The sequence below is a fragment of the Oncorhynchus keta genome, chromosome 22, assembly GCF_023373465.1.
Source record: "Oncorhynchus keta strain PuntledgeMale-10-30-2019 chromosome 22, Oket_V2, whole genome shotgun sequence".
In the NCBI taxonomy this organism is placed as follows: Eukaryota; Metazoa; Chordata; class Actinopteri; order Salmoniformes; family Salmonidae; genus Oncorhynchus; species Oncorhynchus keta.
This window is the reverse complement of record NC_068442.1, coordinates 48,821,947-48,835,765: the sequence shown is the minus strand read 5'-3', so window position 1 is coordinate 48,835,765 and position 13,819 is coordinate 48,821,947. Positions and strand designations below refer to the sequence as shown.

At 44.6% G+C, this 13,819-nt stretch overlaps 1 protein-coding gene across 1 annotated transcript; it reads right to left on the bottom strand.

The window, feature by feature from the left end:
- Positions 1–1,074: 1,074 nt before the first annotated feature.
- On the bottom strand, positions 1,075–12,208 carry ddx59 (DEAD (Asp-Glu-Ala-Asp) box polypeptide 59). Its single transcript, XM_035799213.1, has 7 exons — positions 10,930–12,208; positions 7,302–7,487; positions 6,337–6,426; positions 5,807–6,058; positions 3,573–3,725; positions 2,595–2,723; positions 1,075–1,410 (listed from the first exon to the last, which is right to left on the bottom strand). The coding sequence occupies exons 1-7, from the start codon at positions 11,830–11,832 to the stop codon at positions 1,144–1,146; spliced, it is 1,980 nt and encodes a 659-aa protein (XP_035655106.1). The 5' UTR covers positions 11,833–12,208; the 3' UTR covers positions 1,075–1,143.
- Between the last annotated feature and the right edge of the window lie 1,611 nt (positions 12,209–13,819).

The following is a 13,819-nucleotide window of genomic DNA, read 5'->3' as shown; positions in this document are numbered from 1 at the left end:
TGTTTTGGCGCAAATCTAGACGGAAACCTTTCAACTCCTTTAGTTGGAGTGTTTAAAAGGTTAACAGCTTCTCTCGATTTACTTTTAGATGAGGTGACTAAATGACCGTAATACAGTTGTCGTTCGGGGGTTTGATTCAGAGAGAACTTTAGACTGATTAGAGTCGGTACCGCTGACCCAGCGTTGTCTGCCTTGCCGATGTCTTTACATGCGCTTTTGTCAATTGAACCTGTTCTGGTTCTGCGTTGCAAAGACGGTGTTTTCTCAGATGCAGGTGTGCTATTCGGAGTGATTTCCATAGTGTTGTCACTTGTCGTTTTCCCTCCTCTGAAGGGTAAGAGCGGGTGACAGGACAGAGATAAGACAGGTCGTGTTTAACTCCTGGGTTTTATCCAATGATGTCGTATTTTATATTTTCTCGCGGAACTTCAACACTGATCTTTGAAGATTTTCGGGCGTCAGGGTCAAGACGTTATCATAAAAAGCTGTGTGCTTTTTCCTTTGGTATCGAGTATAAAGTAAATGGTACTGTAGAGATTTTAAAATATGGTTAAAAAAAATATACAAATCCTTCGTCAATTAAATGTTTCCAACGTTATCCGTAGACACGTCTATAAAAATTGCACATCTTCCCCTGCAAAAAGTTGACAGTTAACTTTATTTACAACGGGATAATTCGGACATGTATTGAAACAGGAACTATTAGGCACTTTAGTTAGTTGGCGACGTTAAGTTAGCTATCTAAAAACACACATTACAAAGCTGAGAATGATAATCGGATCAGTTTACTTAAAATATAATTTGGGCATTCAATATATGCCAGCTACCTCCTCATCAAGACAGGACATTCAACTCAGATGTGTTTGTTTACCGTTTCACTGTCGTGGTTGTCTTCGCTTCTGCGCCGCGTCGATTTCAAACCCGGATCAGCGATTTGCTATTGACTAGACAGAAATGACGTTTCCATCCACAGCAAAAAATCCCAAACATGCCGTGCCCGTGTTTGACAAGTAGATGGCAGTATTTCCAAAATGCACAACTATATAAAAGTGTCAACTCGAAATTACAACTCAATCAAGTTCATATACATTTATTCAAAATGGACAAATTACCCAGATATACAAACAAAGTAGCATAATCTGTCTATCTCTTTGAGCTCCTGTTGTGTTTCCGGATGATGCTGAGGAGGTTGTTCTTGGTGACCATGATGTCATCCTCCCCCCTTTGCTTGGCTTTCTGTTTGTCCCTCCTCTGCTGCTCATGGAGGTGGGTGGAGTTGAGAAGCTGGGGGGGAAGCTGGGAACCTGTGGGCTTCACCCGGTTCACCACCTCCAGGAACAGACGCTTGTTGTCGTTGTTGACAAAGGTGATGGCCGTGCCCCGGTGGCCCAGTCTGCCTGCTCTGCCCACCTGGGAGGAAGGAGTGTAAAAGTCACACCGGACAGAACCATTTGCAATGTCACCTGAGTAGCTAACCCCCCCCCACACACACACACACACTTTCATCCATTTGTAGACAATACTATACAGAAAAGATTCTGTGCCAGATGCTCCCCCCAAGATTATATATATTTTTTACCTTTATTTAACTACGCAAGTCAACTAAGAACATATTCTAATTTTCATTGACGGCCTGGGAACAGTGGGTTAACTGCCTGTTCAGGGGCAGAAAGACAGATTTGTACATTGTCAGCTCAGGAGTTTGAACTCGCAACCTTCCGGTTACTAGTCCAACGCTCTAACCGCTAGGCTACCCTGCCGCCTCTACGCTCTAACCGCTAGGCTACCCTGCCGCCTCTACGCTCTAACCGCTAGGCTACCCTGCCGCCTCTACGCTCTAACCGCTAGGCTACCCTGCCGCCTCTACGCTCTAACCGCTAGGCTACCCTGCCGCCGCTACGCTCTAACCGCTAGGCTACCCTGCCGCCGCTACGCTCTAACCGCTAGGCTACCCTGCCGCCGCCTAACGCCCTAACCGCTAGGCTACCCTGCCGCCGCTACGCTCTAACCGCTAGGCTACCCTGCCGCCGCTACGCTCTAACCGCTAGGCTACCCTGCCGCCGCTACGCTCTAACCGCTAGGCTACCCTGCCGCCGCTACGCTCTAACCGCTAGGCTACCCTGCCGCCGCTACGCTCTAACCGCTAGGCTACCCTGCCGCCGCTACGCTCTAACCGCTAGGCTACCCTGCCGCCGCTACGCTCTAACCGCTAGGCTACCCTGCCGCCGCTACGCTCTAACCGCTAGGCTACCCTGCCGCCGCTACGCTCTAACCGCTAGGCTACCCTGCCGCCTCTACGCTCTAACCGCTAGGCTACCCTGCCGCCTCTACGCTCTAACCGCTAGGCTACCCTGCCACCTCTACGCTCTAACCGCTAGGCTACCCTGCCGCCTCTACGCTCTAACCGCTAGGCTACCCTGCCGCCTCTACGCTCTAACCGCTAGGCTACCCTGCCGCCTCTACGCTCTAACCGCTAGGCTACCCTGCCGCCTCTACACTCTAACCACTAGGCTACCCTGGTGGTTAGACATTGATTTTGTATGACAAAAGCACACCAGATTTCCCCCATTCACAACAATAGCAAATTGACCCACCTGATGAACATACTCATCCATGTTAGTGGGCATGTCAAAGTTGACCACCAGTTTGACGTTGACCAGATCGAGCCCTCTGCCCAGTACGCCAGTGCTGACCACCACTTCAAAGTCCCCTTCGAGTAGACCCTGAGGAGGTACAAAACAGCTTAACGCTTGAATACTCTTTATGGAAGTACACTGCCTGTGACTAGCTTTTCTGTTTGAGCCATAATAGCCAGACCTGGGCCCGGATTCATAAAGAATCTCAGAGTAGGAGCACTGATCTAGGATCAGGTCTTATCCATGTAATCCAATTCATTATGATATTTAAAAAGGCTAAACTGATCCTGGTGCTGTGGTAACCAAACGTTTGAGTCGAGACCACTTTCTGAGTCAAAATGAGATCGACCACTCAGACTTAAAAACGTAATTCAACATTCGCCCATTAAAAAAAAAAACAGTTCTGTAACCATGAGGTTTGTGCAGTAAGCTATAAGCCTAATACAGTATCACAGCAAATTGTCTATACTTGAAATGCCCTGCCAATGTTCTTCTCAGACCATTGTAAAATTATATAAACAAACAAACAAAAATTGAGGGTATATGATCACACTGGTAATAGATAATTTGTTGTATAGGCACAGATGAATGAGGAGAAATGTAAATAATTTGCTGTCTTTTTGTTACTGGACTGATGGTGCCTGCCCCTGATGGTCACTCAACAAAGGGAGAGCATCAGTGGGGCCTCCTCTCACCATTGGATCTAGTGTGTATTGGTACGGTACTGTCCAGTATCCAGGAAACCCTTTAAACATTACACTGAACACACCTCGAGGGTACGACGCAAATGACAACATTTCTTCATGTTTTAAATCTGTAAATGAAAATGAGTGTTTCTTATTGGACAAGTGCTGGCATTCCCTTTCCTTGTTCCAGTCTGTCATGTTCCGTTTGGTGCCAATGAACAAAGAAATACCTGGCTGCCACAGGCCTCACCTTGAGGATGCGGTTGCGTTCCCACTGGGTCTTGTCTGAGTGGATGGCCACCGTGTTGAGGCCCATGATCTTCTTCACGGCCTCACACAGTAGGTCCGCCCCAAGTTTACAGGCCACAAACACAACCACCGGAGGCTGGTACAGCTTTCCGTCCTGGGTGGGCAAAACAAACACACAGGTAATGAGGAAATACACTACATTACATTGAACATCTTATAATATTGAGTTGGTCCCCTATTTTCTGCTATAACAGCCTTCACTCTTCTGGGAAGGCTTTCCACTAGACGTTGGAACATTGCTGCTATAACAGCCTCCACTCTTCTGGGAAGGCTTTCCACTAGATGTTGGAACATTGCTGCTATAACAGCCTCCACTCTTCTGGGAAGGCTTTCCACTAGATGTTGGAACATTGCTGCTATAACAGCCTCCACTCTTCCGGGAAGGCTTTCCACTAGATGTTGGAACATTGCTGCCATAACAGCCTCCACTCTTCTGGGAAGGCTTTCCACTAGATGTTGGAACATTTCTGCTATAACAGCCTCCACTCTTCTGGGAAGGCTTTCCACTAGATGTTGGAACATTGCTGCTATAACAGCCTCCACTCTTCTGGGAAGGCTTTCCACTAGATGTTGGAACATTGCTGCTATAACAGCCTCCACTCTTCTGGGAAGGCTTTCCACTAGATGTTGGAACATTGCTGCAGGGACTTGCTTCCATTCAGCCACAAGAGCATTAGTGAGGTTGGGCACTGATGTTGGGCGATTAGGCCTAGCTCACAGTCGACGTTCCAATTCCCAAAGGTGTTCGATGGGGCTGAGGTCAGGTTCCTCCACACCGATCTCGACAAACCGTTTAATTCTCTGGCAACAGCTCTGATGGACATTCCTGCAGTCAGCATGCCAATTGCAAGCTCCCTTAAAACTTGAAACATCTGTGGTAATTGTGTTGCGTGACAAAACTGCACATTTTAGAGTGACCTTTTATTGTCTCCAGCACAAGGTGCACCTGTGTATTGATCATGCTGTTTAATTAGCTTCTTCATATGCCACAGCTGTCAGGTGGATGGATTATCTTGGCAAAGGAGAAATGCTCACTAACACGGAAGTAAACAAATTTGTGCAGAAACTTTTAGAGGTAAGCTTTTTGTGCGCAAGAAACATTTTCTGTTATTTTTTATTTCAGCATATTGGGTTTATTTTTGTTCAGTATAGAACAAAACAAGTATTTAAATTGTTGGAAAATAGACTGTGGGTTGCAGGTCAAATATAGGTGTACAAGTCAACATCCCCCTGGATGGTAACATTGATCTAAGCAGATCGAATGCCATTTTGCCAACGGGTCTGTGAAAGCACAGCCTCTTCCAGCTCCCTACCATATATAGATGGTATGAACCGTTGCTCAGTTTCCTGGAGCAAAGCCATGGCTGAGGGCCCACCCATTTCCTCTGGATAGGGGGAACAGGGCTGCAGTGACAGCTGTCTTAATATCGTCCAGTGGGAGTCTTCAGGATACTGCAGGAATTCCCACTTTTTTGTATAATTTTTTTGCCAGTAGCACTCACAAGCTAAAAGTGGTTGCAGAAAATTGCGTACTACATCACATGCAGATATGTGCACCACGTCATTGCTCTTTCTCACTATGCTGTGTGTGAGTCTTGCTAGCTGTCACTCAAATGCAGAGAGACGGAAGCTCATTGGCTAGAACTCGATTTGCTAGGGGGCTGGCCCACATGGGGGGGGGGAAGGCACAGCACAGATTCAAGAATGGGGCGGCAGGGTAGCCTAGTGGTTAGAGCGTTGGACTAGTAACCGGAAGGTTGCGAGTTCAAATCCCTGAGCTGACAAGGTACAAATCTGTCGTTCTGCCCCTGAACAGGCAGTTAACCCACTGTTCCCAGGCAGTCATTGAAAATAAGAATTTGTTCTTAACTGACTTGCCTAGTTAAAGGTTAAAATAAATAAATACAATATATATGTATACATATAAGTTTCAGAGCAGGTCTTTAATAAGACCTGAGAGCATATGCTTTATGAAAATGCCAGTAACCTGAAATTAAAATCCCCAAATGAACATTAAAATGTAATTTACACCTGGGTCGTGTTCATGAGGCCACTCAACGGATAACATTTTAAAACACAAAACAAGAACCCCCTGTTTCAGTCTGTTTTCTTCCGTTTGCTGCCTAATGAACACAACCCAGTACACTGAAGAAAAGCTATTGAAAAATCACCTACATTTAAAATCTCAAAGAGCTTCTTCTTCTTGGAGGGCTCCTCCACCCAGAGCACTATCTGGCGGATGTCGGCGCAGGGCTGGTTCCTGTCCCCGATGGCGATACGTACCGGGTCCTGGGTCAGTCGGGCTGCCAGCTGCTCTGTGCCCTTGGGGATGGTGGCAGATGTTAGCAGGGTCTGGTGCTCCTCCGGGATGTTCTCCAGAACATTCAGGATCTGCTGCTGAAAGCCCATCTTCAGCATGGTGTCTGCCTGCACTCATAAGAGGACAAATGATTTTTCATTCTGCTGAACAATGTCGAAATAGTATTACTGGTACACAGGATGGGGGTCAATCACATTTCAATTTAAGTCAATCTACAAAAATGTTCTCTTTTGCCAACTCTGGTACATTTACATCAATGTGAATACTGAAATGTTGATTAATGTGCACGGTCTTTGTTAAACAAAAGGGAAGTGGCCTTTTAAATCATTTCAAAATGACTGCACAATAAGTGTTCTTCATTAATGCCATGAGAAGACATATTTACCTCATCAACCACCACAACCCTCACTCCATCCAGCTGCACTGCCTTCTGTTTCAGGATCTCCAGCAGTCGTCCTGGGGTAGCAATTATTATCTAGAAGGCAATTAAGTTGGCGGTTATTATCCAGAGGGCACTTAAGGAGGCGATTATTATCTAGAAGGCAATTAAGGGGAAAAACAAATACAGTTTGGTTAATCAAACTGTATTAATTAAATAAATAAACGTAATGTTTCTTATGGCAAGTGGTAACTGTACTTTGCACGTAGAAAGAATCGAGACAAGTCTATTTGCATCAGTTTTTGAATGGCAGAAGTTTTCCCTTCTCATGGCTATCTGCATAGTATAGCCTGTCATTTGAAATGGTAGCTAAGCTATGGAGGGCCTTCATTGCAAGGTTATGGGAATTTAATATTGATATACTGTAGAAAATGTCTGGTAAACATTGACTTAATATTGTCCAGTACTCTCTTTGAAACATTGACGTAACAATTGTAGACTAATGTACAGCATCATGAGACACGTTGAGGTAACGTTGTACACTATTGTACAGCGTCATGAGAAACGTTGAGGTAACGTTGTACACTATTGTACAGCATCATGAGAAACGTTGAGGTAACGTTGTACACTATTGTACAGCATCATGAGAAACGTTGAAGTAACGTTGTACACTATTGTACAGAGTCATGAGAAACGTTGAGGTAACGTTGTACACTATTGTACAGCATCATGAGAAACGTTGAGGTAACGTTGTACACTATTGTACAGCATCATGAGAAACGTTGAAGTAACGTTGTACACTATTGTACAGAGTCATGAGAAACGTTGAGGTAACGTTGTACACTATTGTACAGCGTCATTAGAAACGTTGAGGTAACGTTGTACACTATTGTACAGCGTCATGAGAAACGTTGAAGTAACGTTGTACACTATTGTACAGCGTCATGAGAAACGTTGAGGTAACGTTGTACCTTGATGGTGCTCTTGAGGCGGTGGAGCTGCGGGGGCAGGGGCATGCCTCCCACCAGCAGGCCAGTCCTCATGTTAGGGAGGCCCATCACCAGCTCCTTGGTCTGCCTCTCGATCTGGATGGCCAGCTCCCTGGTGGGGGTCAGGATGAGAGCTGCCGGACCACCGAGACCACCCTCCACTAGCCTCTGATTGGGGAGGAATCAAGACAATATTTATTAACAACAAATATCTTTTTGGTCTAAGGGTAGCAAAATTCAGGTAACTTCCACACTTTTTAGGTTTTAATTTCTGGAAACAACCCTAGAGTTAGGCTCCGTAAGGGTTAGGCTCCGTAAGGGTAGGGTTAAAGTTTTACATCAGACTTTTGGGGAGAGAAATTCTGCTACTTCCAGGTTGCTTTGAAGCTGGACCCAAAAGTGATAATCACACTATCAGGATGTCACAGTCTGCTCCTACCAGACCAATATATCAGCCAATTAATTACATCACGCAAAGCCACGTACAATGCTTAAAGGTTAGATCTACTTGTTTTCACCACATACCGCAGTATAAATTAACTTAATGTTTCTTATGGCAAGTGGTAACTGTACTTTGCACATAGAAAGAATCGAGACAAGTCTATTTGCATCAGTTTTTGAAATGGCTGTAGTCTTCCCTTCTCATGGCTATCTGCATAGTATAGCCTGTCATTTGAAATTGCTGCTAAGCTACAGAACATAAAACAGGCCTGTGCATATGAATTACTCATCGCTGTTGCTTCAAGGAGTCGCCAGTGAGGGACCGGTTCAAAATTGGGGTAACAGCTGTGCTGGGTTTTCAAAGTTTAGCCGAGGTACTTCTAGATGAAAACGGTGCCAACAATGAGGTTGAAACACAGCAAACCTTGATATTGGTTAGAGTCCGTTCTGACAAACCTTGATATTTGTTATAGAGTCCGTTCTGACAAACCTTGATATTTGTTAGAGTCCGTTCTGACAAACCTTGATATTTGTTATAGAGTCCGTTCTGACAAACCTTGATATTTGTTATAGAGTCCGTTCTGACAAACCTTGATATTGGTTAGAGTCCGTTCTGACAAACCCTGATATTTGTTATAGAGTCCGTTCTGACAAACCTTGATATTTGTTATAGAGTCCGTTCTGACAAACCTTGATATTGGTTAGAGTCCGTTCTGACAAACCCTGATATTTGTTATAGAGTCCGTTCTGACAAACATTGATATTTGTTATAGAGTCCGTTCTGACAAACCTTGATATTGGTTAGAGTCCGTTCTGACAAACCTTGATATTGGTTATAGAGTCCGTTCTGACAAACCTTGATATTTGTTATAGAGTCCGTTCTGACAAACATTGATATTTGTTATAGAGTCCGTTCTGACAAACATTGATATTTGTTATAGAGTCCGTTCTGACAAACATTGATATTGGTTAGAGTCCGTTCTGACAAACCTTGATATTGGTTATAGAGTCCGTTCTGACAAACATTGATATTTGTTATAGAGTCCGTTCTGACAAACCTTGATATTTGTTATAGAGTCCGTTCTGACAAACCTTGATATTTGTTATAGAGTCCGTTCTGACAAACCTTGATATTGGTTATAGAGTCCGTTCTGACAAACATTGATATTTGTTATAGAGTCCGTTCTGACAAACATTGATATTTGTTATAGTCCGTTCTGACAAACATTGATATTTGTTATAGAGTCCGTTCTGACAAACCTTGATTTTCCTGTTGTTGTTTTTTTTTTCCAACTTAAAAAAGTTCCTCCTTTCTCAATATTATGAGAAAAATCATTCCAGTATTTTTCACAACCATGAAACCAAAAAAGTATCATGAAAGATAAACACTAATGAGCTTTTCACACCACAACCAAGCCGAGCCTGTACAAAGCTGTACTAGGTACAGTTGAAGTCAGAAGTACACCTTAGCCAAATACATTTAAACTCAGTTTTACACAATTCCTGACATTATCTCCTAGTAAAAACTCTGTCTTCTGTCAGTTAGGATCAACACTTTATTTTAAGAATGTGAAATGTCAGAATAATAGTAGAGAGAGTGATTTATTTATTTTGTCACATTCCCAGTGGGTCAGAAGTTTACATACACCCAATTAGTATTTGGTAGCATTGCCTTTAAATTGTTTAACTTGGGTCAAACGTTTCTGGTAGCCTTCCACAACCTTCCCACAATAAGTTGGGTGAATTTTGGCCCATTCCTAATGACAGAGCTGGTGTAACTGAGTCAGGTTTGTAGGCCTCCTTGCTCACACACACTTTTTCAGTTCTGCCCACAAATTTATGGGATTGAGGTCAGGGCTTTGTGATGGCCACTCCAATACCTTGACTTTGTTGTCCTCAAGCCATTTTTCACAACTTTGGAAGTATGCTTGGGGTCACTGTCCATTTGGAAGACCCATTTGCGACCAAGCTTTAACTTCCTGACTGATGTCTTGAAGTTGCTTCAATATATCCACATAATTTTCCTCCCTCATGATGCCATTTATTTTGTGAAGTTCACCAGTCCCTCCTGCAGCAAAGCACCCCCACAACATGATGCGGCCACCCCCGTGCTTCATGGTTGGGATGTTGTTCTTCGGCTTGCAAGCCTCCACCTTTTCCTCCAAACATAACAATGGTCACTATGACCAAACAGTTGTTTCATCAGACCAGAGGACATTTCTCCAAAAAGTACGATCTTTGTCCCCATGTGCAGTTGCAAATTGTAGTCTGGCTTTTTTATGCTGGTTTTGGAGCAGTGGCATCTTCCTTGCTGAGTGGCCTTTCAGGTTAATATAATATCAATATAGGACTTGTTTTACTGTGGATATAGATACTTTTATACCAGTTTCCTCCAGCATCTTCACAGGGTGCTTTGCTGTTGTTCTGGGATTGATTTGCACTTTTCACACCAAAGTACGTTCATCTCTAGGTGACAGAACGCGTCTCCTTCCTGAGTGGTATGACGGCTGCGTTGTCCCATGGTGTTTATACTTGCGTACGTGGTACCTTCAGGCATTTGGAAATTGCTCCCAAGGATGAACCAGACTTGGAGGTCTACAATTTTTTCCTGAGGTCTTGGCTGATCTCTTTAGATTTTCCCATGATGTCAAGCAAAGAGCCACTGAGTTTGAAAGTAGGCTTTGAAATACACCCACAGATACACCTCCAAATGATGTCAATTAGCCTATCAGAAGCTTCTAAAGCCATGACATCATTTTCTGGAATTTTCCAAGCTGTTTTAAAGGCACAGTCAACTTAGTGTATATAAACTTCTGACCCACTGGAATTGTGATACAGTGAATTATAAGTGAAATAATCTTTCTGTAAACAATTGTTGGAAAAATTACATGTGTCCTGCACAAAGTAGATGTCCTAACCGACTTGACAAAACTATAGTTTGTTAACAACAATTTGTGGAGTGGTTGAAAAACGAGTTTTAATGACTCCAACCTAAGTGTATATAAACGTCCGACTTCAACTGTAGGTATGCATCCACCACAGTTGCTGGAACCATGCTGAAAAGGTCCACGTGAAAAGAAAAAAAACTTTCAGACCCAACATAGTTCAGTTCAGTGTGATAATACAGTGTAATAATCAAGCCAGCCACAAAAACTGTATTTCACTATACCTTCAAAGCACACACTACCACTGGCAGCAGAAAGGCCACAGTCTTTCCAGAACCCGTGTCAGCACTGGCAATCACGTCCCTGCCAGCCAAGCCAACAGGCACCATCTGCATCTGAACAGGGGTGGGCGCCTCATACCCTGCCTTCTTCAGGTTGGCACTGAGAGTTGAGGGAAGGTTACATTGCTCAAACTCTATGATGGGCCTGCCCACCTCCCTGCCCTCTGTCACAATGCCCAGATCCTGCTTTACTCGCTGCACTTGCTCCTCTGTCAACCCAGAGATAAATGCATCTTCCTTGTAGGAATAGTCCTTGTATACATCCTCAACAGTATTGCCAGCTCTGTCAACGGCTGGCTGTCCACATTGTGAAGTCCTCTTCTCCTCTGTGTCATCTCGGTTAAAGGCATCTTCCCCTGTGCCCATGCCCATTTTAGCCAGGTGACTGGCCTTGCACTCTAGGCTGCAAACATCATTGTCAGTGCTGTCGCAGATGTACTCCCCGAAGCGAGCACACATGACACAGACAGGCTCCCCCGGTTCGGGCCATCTCTGGCTCTTTCTGAAGGATTTTACAGGCTCCTCTTCTTCGCTTTCCTCAGTGCTGGACTCAGACTCTGAGGACTGTTGGTCCTCTGGTGCTCGTACAGGACACGATGTACCCTGCTCTAGGGTTGGACGGTGTGTGTCCTGGTCATCAGGCTTCACCTGTGTCTCAGCGTTCATGTCTGTCTCTACACTCTCATAGGGAGCTGTAGTGGAAGTCTTTAGGCTGTGGTTGGGGGGTTGTCCTGTGCCATCGCTGCCTTCCTTTTCTCCCTCCTGGCTCACCTTGCACTTCTTCTTAAGCACCTGACTTGTGTTGTCTGTTGGTCTCTTCACCTTCAGTGCTCTTGGCATAAACATGTTTCCAAAGTATTATCCTAAAGAGCATTAATGGGTGTGACAGACGGTTACGAATACGATATACACGATGTTTAACGTTAATCAAAGACTATCTCAGTGATAATGCCACCTGTACACGGATGAGTGGGCATCAGCAAGCAAACGATAGTAACTTCAAGCCTAGCCAGCTAGCGATACAAAACAACACCAGGTTTTGGCGCAATTACATTGCGATTTAAAGATCAAAACGACGCAAGTAAACACGCAAAACGAATTATTAATTGCCGATGAAAAACACAAAGATATCGAAGCAAACACCCAAACTGAAGCTAGCTGCTAGCGAGCATAAAGCATCTAATCCAACGTCGACTCACTCAGTAAACAGACTCATGTTGATGACGTCTCTAGTCTTTTTCTTCTTCTTTGGGTTTTATGGCGAACTTCACGCAAAAGGTGTGTTTTCGCCACCAACCGATCGGGGGTGCAAACATTTACAAAAAATAAATAAGAAAATCCATTGGGAGAAGGGAAAATGTACATTAATCCACGCAAACTTTAAAAAAATCTGCATCTTTATTAGTATATTTACAAAATCTAATTAAATAGTTTTTGTTTATCATAGTACTCCAGTGCTAGCCTCTCTAACACTGGCTTCCTGTTAAGACTGATTTCAAGGTTCTAATGCTAACCTACAAAGCATTACATGAGCTTGCTCCTACCTATCTTTCCGATTTGGTCCTGCCGTACAGACCTATACATACGCTACGGTCACAAGACGCAGGCCTCCTTACTGTCCCTAGAATTTCTAAGCAAACAACTGGAGGCAGGGCTTTCTCCTATAGAGCTCAATTTTTAAAGAATGGTCTGCCTATCCATATGAGAGACACAGACTCGGTCTCAACCTTTAAGTCTTTATTGAAGACTCATCTCTTCAGTAGTTCCTATGATTGAGTGTAGTCTGGCCCAGGAGTGTGAAGGTGAATGGAAAGGCACTGGAGCAATGAACCGCCCTTGCTGTCTCTGCCTGCCTGGTTCCCCTCTCTCCACTGGGATTCTCTGTCTCCAACCCTATTACAGGGGCTGAGTCACTGGCTTACTGGTGCTCTTCCATGCTGTCCCTGGAAGGGGTGCGTCACTTGAGTGGGTTGAGTCACTGAAGTGATCTTCCTGTCAGGTTTGTGCCGTGGCGGAGATCTTTGTGGGCTATACTTGGCCTTGTCTCAGGATGGTAAGTTGGTGGTTGAAGATATCCCTCTAGTGGTATGGGGTTGTGCTTTTGCAAAGTGGGTGTGGTTATATCCTGCCTGTTTGGCCCTGTCCGGGGGTATTATCGGATGGGGCCACAGTGTCTCCCGACCCCTCCTGTTTCAGCCTCCAGTATTTATGCTGCAGTAGTTTATGTGTCGGGGGTCTAGGGTCAGTCTGTTATATCTGGAGTATTTATCCTGTCTTATCCAGTGTCCTGTGTGAATTTAAGTATGATCTCTCTAATTCTCTCTTTCTTTCTCTCTCTCGGAGGACCTGAGCCCTAGGACCATGCCTCAGGACTACCTGGCCTGATGACTCCTTGCTGTCCCCAGCACCTGGCCGTGCTGCTGCTCCAGTTTCAACTGCTCTGCCCGCGGCTATGGAACCCTGACCTGTTCACCGGACGTGCTACCTGTCCCAGACCTGCTGTTTTCAACTCTCTAGAGACAGCAGGAGCAGTAGAGATACTCTGAATGATCGGCTATAAAAGCCAACTGACATTTACACCCTCGACAATCACTGTGATTATTATTATTTAACCCTGCTGGTCATTTATGAACATTTGAACATCTTGGCCATGTTCTGTTATAATATCCACCCGGCACAGCCAGAAGAGGACTGGCCACCCCACATAGCCTGGTTCCTCTCTAGGTTTCTTCCTAGGTTTTGGCCTTTCTAGGGAGTTTTTCCTTGCCACCGTGCTTCTACACCTGCATTGCTTGCTGTTTGTGGGTTTTTAGGCTGTGTTTCTGAACAGCAC